The 6891-nt window shown below is 59.1% G+C and overlaps 1 protein-coding gene across 2 annotated transcripts; it reads right to left on the bottom strand.

The window, feature by feature from the left end:
* Nucleotides 1-376: 376 nt before the first annotated feature.
* On the bottom strand, nt 377-6130 carry PDZK1IP1 (PDZK1 interacting protein 1). Of its 2 annotated transcripts, none has more exons than XM_044238175.1 (4): nt 5956-6130; nt 3042-3150; nt 1392-1487; nt 377-810 (listed from the first exon to the last, which is right to left on the bottom strand). In XM_044238175.1, exons 1-4 carry the CDS (start codon nt 6020-6022, stop codon nt 735-737), a joined length of 348 nt encoding a protein of 115 aa, XP_044094110.1. In that variant the 5' UTR covers nt 6023-6130; the 3' UTR covers nt 377-734. The 2 variants fall into 2 exon arrangements, with proteins under 2 accessions (XP_044094110.1, XP_044094111.1); XM_044238176.1 differs by lacking the exon at nt 5956-6130 and adding an exon at nt 4103-4197.
* Nucleotides 6131-6891: the final 761 nt, after the last annotated feature.

Genomic DNA, 6891 nt, shown 5'->3' on the forward strand with positions numbered 1-6891 from the left:
TGAGAACCTCTTATACTCCAAGTACAGCCCAAGTACCGCTAGAGCTGCCTGGATGAGGGATCAGTGAGTGACCTACAACGCCAGGCAGCACAGAGGATAGGGACAGGTATCGGTACTGAACAAAGAAGGGCCCAGAATCACTTCACCCTATGAAGGGTAGTCAGGGAGGGGCCCTGGCAGGAGGATCTCTGTCTGGAACAAGGGCTGGAGTAGGTGAGCTCCCTACCCCAAGGGGGCTCCCAGAGAGGGTTTTCTGGGTAATCCTCCAAAGCCACCATGAGGGTGGCTTGGGGAGGTGACGGTCATGACTCAGAAAGCAAGACTGGGCCTGGCTCTAAGCCTGAGGGGCGGTTTCTGAACCCTGGGTACATCAGGCTTGGAAATACAAAACATCTTTATTTCACAGAAATGAGAGCCATTTCCATGGTTAAGAGGGAGAGGATGTGAGGCAGGGTTGGAGGTGATGAGCTGACTGTCCTCTTCGGAAGGGTCTTCTGAATTAAATTGGGGGGGAGACCTGGCAGGAACCCCTAGGGCCACTGCTGAGTCCCAACCCGGACACAGCTCTGACTTCAGCTGGTGACAGTTGGAGGGAAGGTGGGCAGTGTGGAGCTGGAGAGTCGGCCCCTTCCTGTAGGTTCCTGCACAGAGAAGGAGTGGCTGGCTTGGGCGGTGAGCTGGGCATCCATCACAGGCACCTGGGGTCAGGGCTGGGGTCCACAGGCAAGCGGCGGTCACATGGGGGTGCTCCGGACCTTGCCCTCCTCCTCCTCGGGGACATTCGCATAGGCATTCTCATGCTCACTCGAGCTGAAAGAGGATGACAGGGGTCATCACCCCCTCCATGCTCTATCCTGCTGCACCTGTGACAGCAGTATCTTCCCGAATAAATGTACTGGAGTGCCAGAAGGGAGTTCCCCTGCCCACATCTTGTCCCAGGTGCACCCGTGACTAGAGGCGTCTCAGCACCCCTCCCTGAGCCCCCATCCCTCTCCTAGGCTAAGCCCCTCCCCCACTGGACCCCCACTGAACAACCCCCTCACGGAGCCCATCTCCCCACAGAGCTGCCTCCCCAACTCATCCCTTCAGAGTCCCCTTCCCTCCTTGAGTCCCTCTGCCCCACCGCACCCCTCCAACCCTCCGTATGCCCAGTCCCCTGGCTGAGCCCCTTCCCCTGCCAATCCCATCCTCCTACTGGGCCTTCTCCCCAGCTCAGCTGGTGGTCCCCCAGGAGCCCTGCATCCTCACAAAGCCCCCACTGCACGCCTCCGTCCTCCCTTCACTGAGCCCTTCCCCACATGAGTCCTCTTCCCCCTCCCACCCCACTTCTCAGAAGCACCTGGTCCTTCTGGAGCACAGGGTGGTGGGTCAGCCCCGTACCAGGCCCTCACCTGAAGCTGGCCGCCATCGAGGAGTACCTTCCATCTGTTCCTACCAGGATTCCATCTGCCTTGTTCCCAACAGTCATGACTGTGTTCACAGGCTCCCTGTGGATGAGGCTCATCAGTAGGGCCCCCTGGGTCTCTACCCTCTTTGTTCTCCCTCCTTCCCCCTGTCCAGGCAGGCACTCTTCCAGGCACTATTTCTCACAAGTCCAAGGGCAGCGACTGGGCCCTGGCAGAAGCCTGTCTCTCCAGCCGGGCCCCTGTCAGTGGTCTGATTCTGGCCCTGCTCCACGGGCCTGCACACCCTTCCTGCTAAGGTGGGGGCCTCAGGTCCCAGGCTGAGATTTGAAGAATTATCCAAGCCCTCTCCCCAACCATCACTCAGCCTCCCTCTGTGATTCTCCTTCTGGCTTCAGCTCAAGACCCAACAGGCTTTGGTGTCTGCCCCCCCACATCCACGTGGCTCTCCCTGCACCGGGTGTGGACACAGTCCACCTCCACTCAAGGAAGAGCTTAGCTCAGGTGAAAGGCTTCTTTCTGACCAAAAGGTCAGCACTCTGACCACTGCTTTTGCCCTTCCTGGGTCACCACATGGGCACCTCAGACTCAGTATGTCCCAAGCTAACTCCTCAGCTGCCTCCAGATCTGCATCGGGGGCTCTGTGTCTCTGTGAGCAGTACACCAGAAGCCTGGACCCATCCCTGTCCTTCCTTCCTCTTGCGCGCAGCGGTCCCCCTCCAGCAAGTCCTGGGGACCCGCCCCCTAGACAGCTCTCAGACAGGTCCCCTCTCTATGCCCTCTGCTGCCTCCAGAGGCCAGACTCTCTCCTGACCTCAAGCTTGTGGTGGGGAGGTCATTGCCCTTCTCGTCTGCCCCTCCCCCATGCATGTACCTGGGGCCCCCAGTAGTGCTCAGGCCACTCCTCAACTCAAGACCAGCATGCAAGATTTCACGGGATTCTTCCTGCAGGAAGGATAAAGCCCAAAGTTCGGGGCATCGGTTGCTGCTAGGCCCAGGTCCTGCCTACCTCGCTGGTCTCTCTGTGGTCCTCCCTATCCCTCTCTCCACCCATGAGGGCTCGTGGTTCCTCACGGGGCCACGTGGGGCCTCAGCTGGCCCCGAGGGCACTGGGCCCCCCTCGTGAGAGACAGTGGCAGGGGCAGCCTGGGTTGGGGAGCACGGAGTGGACTGCATTTCAGCCCAGCCCCGCATGGTGACTGCTCCTTGCCATCTGGTCTGGGAGCCTGGGGGCACCGCAGTGTTTGTCCTGCTGGCCCCCTGGACCCCAGGATGTGGCACAGCACCTGACCCTGAAGAATGATGGAACCTTCCTTCCCAGAGGTTTTCACACCCCCTATCACAAGTGGGGCCAGTGTTCTGACTCTACAGAGAGAGAGAGACATTGAGATCTGGGGGAAGCTCACCATGAACAAGCACGGAGCCACGGGGACTGCCAGAGCCCAGTCTGGCAGTCACTGAGCCTCAGCCCTGGTTCCAGACACCTTTGGCCTCAGTGTCACTTCCACACAGAGACAGACTGGCCGCTGGGCTTCTGAGGCCCTTCTCAGCACTAGAGCAGTGGCATGGCCCCGGGGCCCACCCTGCCGGCACCAGCCCAGACCCCGGGGCCCCCGGAGCCCCCAGAGCGATACTCACGGCTCTTCCTGACACCAGAAGCGGTTGACAGCAAAGGCGATTGCGACCAGCACCAGGAACACAGCTACAGCAATTAGGCCCTGCATCCAGGGCTGTAGGCTCCCCAGGCCTGGAAAGAGGGGCGTGGTCACTGCAGCAGGCTAGGGGCTCCAAGTACAAAGCAGGGGAGGGAAGGGCCTCATGCCCCAAAGGCTAGAGCCTGTGTCAGAGGCCATCGGCCTGCCAGTGGCCAGGACCAGACAAGACATTCCGGGGCAGCCAGGGTGGCCAGGAGGACCCACCTGCTTCCCCACTGAGCTCAGAAAGGGATGACAGTGGGAAAACAGGAATTCAAAAAAGGAATGAGATGCTAGGAGAGACAGCCCTAAGCCCCCGCCCACCCCTCCATGTGGGTCCCCTGCAGGGCCCCCTAGGGAGTGTCTGGGCCCCAGGGACCAAAGGGCAGCCTTCTGGACAACTGGGCCGGGCCCTGCCAGCCGTGTGTCTCTCCCCTTCTCCCTGACTTCCAGAAGGCTGGCGAGGCCAGAGCTGATAGGACTGGGCTGGCATCTGGAAGATCCTGTTCTATAATGAGATTTCTCTGGCACTGGTTAGGGCACGGGAGTGGAGAACAAGCACGGCAACTTAGCTAGGGGCACCCGGAGAGAGGGGTGGGACTGAACACCTTTGGAAAAGCAAGACAGAAGGACAGGTTCTCCTCCAGGTCGGGGGGCCAGGAAAAAAGCCTTAAAACCTGAGCCCCTTTTATCTCCTCCGGCTGGATGCCTACAGGACTAGGCCAGAGACCAGGGTGAGACCCCCCCCCCGGCCATTCATCACCTTCTTTCCTTCTTGACCTTTGACACCACCTTCAACCCTCAAGGTTTCCCAAAATCTCTGCCCTCAGCCACTGGCAGCCCCAAAGGGCTCTCCCCTCCCCCAGGCATCACTGTGCTCTGTGAGCTTGTGAGCGCTTAACCCCGCAGAGAAGAGAAACGCGGGAGCAGGTGGGTGTCAGGAGGAGACAGAGGCCAACAGAAGGCCCCCAGAGGTCTTCGGTCCAGGCCAAGACACATGCAGACCTGGTGCCACCCTGTATTTAGAGGGGCCCGGGCTGGGCATCGGAAACCTCATTCTGCCTCCCTCTCATTCAAAGTCCTTCCTTCAGTCTACCCTAAAGCTCTCCTGCTGCTGTGAAGGCCCCACCCCTTCTCCGAGATTCCTCTGAGCCTGCCAGAGACAGAGAAGAGGGGAGGGGCCTGGGGCCGGATCAGCGGATCAGCGTGGTTACAGACTTACAGACTTGCCGAAACAAAGTACTTTGGACTCACTGTTTCCTCAGTCTGTCTGTCTGTCCGTGGTTACTTAAGGATGGGGAATTAGGGCTCCAGCCCTGGGAGGCCCCTCCCTGCCTCCTCTAGACCCTGTAGCCAACTCCCTCCAGACACCCAGGGAACCCCTGGACCCTGCTCCTCCATCCACGTGGCTCTGAAGTGAGCAGAGAGTACAGGGGGCAGAGCCTGCAGCAGGAGAGAGGTGACCTGAGCCCTGAAAGCCTGCAAGTCCCTCCAGAGTGATCTCAAACTTTCCCATTGAAGAAGTTCTTTCTGGCTTATCTCTTCACTCAGGCAAAGACCCCAAGGGCAGTTCTGGGAACCCAAACTCTGTCTTCAAGCAGTAAGGATGGCCCCGAGCCAGCAAGACCCCCAAAGCAAAGACAGACTTGACCTTCCCTGCCCATTTGCATGGACCCACCTACTTCTGCCCCACAGTTTTCTTGGAGAAACCTGGAAGTATTTTTGGCACTTTGCAGACAGTCCTGGAGATGCTAGTCCGCTGTCTTCCTGGGGTTGACCTCCCTGAAATAAACCCTGTTTGTTTTACCGCCCCTGTTTCCCTGCATTTGGATTTTGTCAGGAGCCAGGGGCCGAACGTGGTCTGTGTGGGGCCCCCAGAGCCAGGGCTCGTGCACCTGGCTACATCTCTTCTCACACTGCTGTGTGATCTACTCAAGTCACTCAACCTTCAGATCAGAGGGCTTCCGAGACTGGGAGGCAGAGGGGAAGTGGACCTGCATGTTAGCTCAGGGTCCCTGTGAGGCTACTTGGGGAGCATCTTTTTTTTTTTTTTTTTTTTTATTCATTTGACAGAGATCACAAGTAGGCAGAGAGAGAGAGAGGAGGAAGCAGGCTCCCTGCTGAGCAGAGCATCTTTGCCGGTCCCCTCTGCACCAAATCCCCTGCAGAGCCCCCAGACTTGGCAGGCAGACGGGGCCCTGCAGCTCAGGGCTGACAGCAGATCTCGGGGTGTGGTGCCTTCCTGCTGTGCAGCCTTCCCACGCCCTCACCTGGGTAGGCAGGGCGGCTCTATTGTCCTCACTTTATGGAGGAGAAAACTGAGTGTCACAAAGGGGCAGTGATTTTTCTCCCAGCCACACAGCAAGACAGAGGGAGAGCTCAGATTTCTGAAGTGGGCCACCCTGGGGCACTGTTCCCTACCCCACCCTAGCCCAGGAAGTTGAAACAATGAGGACTTCAGCCCAGCCTTGACAACATTCTCCCTCCCCTGGACAAGCCTGCCATATGAGGGACCCCTCCGACTCACTCCCTGAACCCCTGTCCTCAGGACCCCACCATCTCTCGGGCAATTCCTGCTCCTAGAGCTTGGGTGTCAACTCCTCTAGGGCTCCAGTCCAAGCCCACACATTTCGCCTGCTGCCCACATTTCCTCACTCTTGGAAAACAAGGCCCAGACAGAAGCCTTGCTCGGGGGTCTCTGCCTTTGGAGGTTCCTCCAGCGAGCCCAGTCCCTGCTTCCCCTTCCCAGTTGTAGGTGTCCAGAGTGGTGAGGAAAGCCAGACAAGCACCCCATCCACCCCTGGGTTAGCAGCACCCAGCCCAGCACCCCCTTGCCATAGCCACCAGCCCGGGGCTACCTTGCTGACAGCTGGCTGGCGGCGCGGCCGTGAACAGGACAGCGAGGAGCAGGATGAGGGCTGACATGGCTGCAGGAAGCTTCTGGGCCTTCTCTCGGGCTGCTGGTTTCTGGGCTTCTGGAGCAGTTGTGAGGCCTGTCAGCGTCCGCCTGGGAACGGCTGGCTCAGTCTGGCCCTGGAGAAGAGGAGCTAGTAAGGAAAAAGGCGAGGGAGGAAGGAAGGGAGGTGGAGAGAAACTGCCCTCCCTCCCATGGTAATGAGCTTCCAGGCCTGGCCTTCCAGGTCAGTGCCCTGCCCACTCGAGCTGGCATTCGAGGTCATCTTTCAAAGGTTGGATAAGAAAGCAGGTCTGAGGACCTGGGAGACGGTGAGGGGAGTTGGTGTCTCACCTCCAAGCCCTAGGCTTCCCCAGTTTTTTGTGCCAGTTCCTTTTCCTGGCAGGGGGCCTGGGCTCTGAGGAGTGACACATTATGGTTCCTATGGGCAGGGTGCCTTGGAAGGCTGACAGTGGGATTAAGAAATCTGCGGTCTGCCGAGAAGCAGGAGCTTGAGGAAAACCCCAGAGGCTAGGCAAAGGTCAAAACTGACCCTCCCCACCACAGCCCAGCCCATTTCCTGTTCTTCAGCTCACCTGTCCCTCCCTAGCCAGGCCAGACCTTGGGGTTTCTGTCCCTCCATCCCTGGCCTAGCCTCGTAGCTCTATAATCTACCCTGTCCTGTGGGGATCATGCCAGAGGGCCTGAGGAGCCCTGTCCCCAGCCTTCCCTACCCGCCCAGCTGCCCTGGTCCTGTTCAACTGTCCTCTCAGCCCCAGATGTGGCTTCTGGAAGGTGGGTGGAAGCTCCCTGGGACAAGATCGAGGCTCGGTCAGAGACCATTATGCACACCTCCCCATCTACCTCCAACATCACAGGGAGACAAGGGAGAGCCCTGCTG

Source organism: Neovison vison, chromosome 2, assembly GCF_020171115.1.
Source record: "Neovison vison isolate M4711 chromosome 2, ASM_NN_V1, whole genome shotgun sequence".
Taxonomy (NCBI): Eukaryota; Metazoa; Chordata; class Mammalia; order Carnivora; family Mustelidae; genus Neogale; species Neogale vison.

Excerpts from the sequence above, each read along its gene's own strand:
- PDZK1IP1 (XM_044238175.1), bottom strand. The coding sequence starts at position 6,022 with ATGTCAGCCCTCATCCTGCTCCTCGCTGTCCTGTTCACGGCCGCGCCG. Across the intron at positions 1,488-3,041 it reads TTCTGGTGTCAGGAAGAGCC|GGAGCCTGTGAACACAGTCA; the intron begins GTGAGTATCGCT and ends CCTCATCCACAG. Across the intron at positions 811-1,391 it reads TCGATGGCGGCCAGCTTCAG|CTCGAGTGAGCATGAGAATG; the intron begins GTGAGGGCCTGG and ends ATCCTCTTTCAG.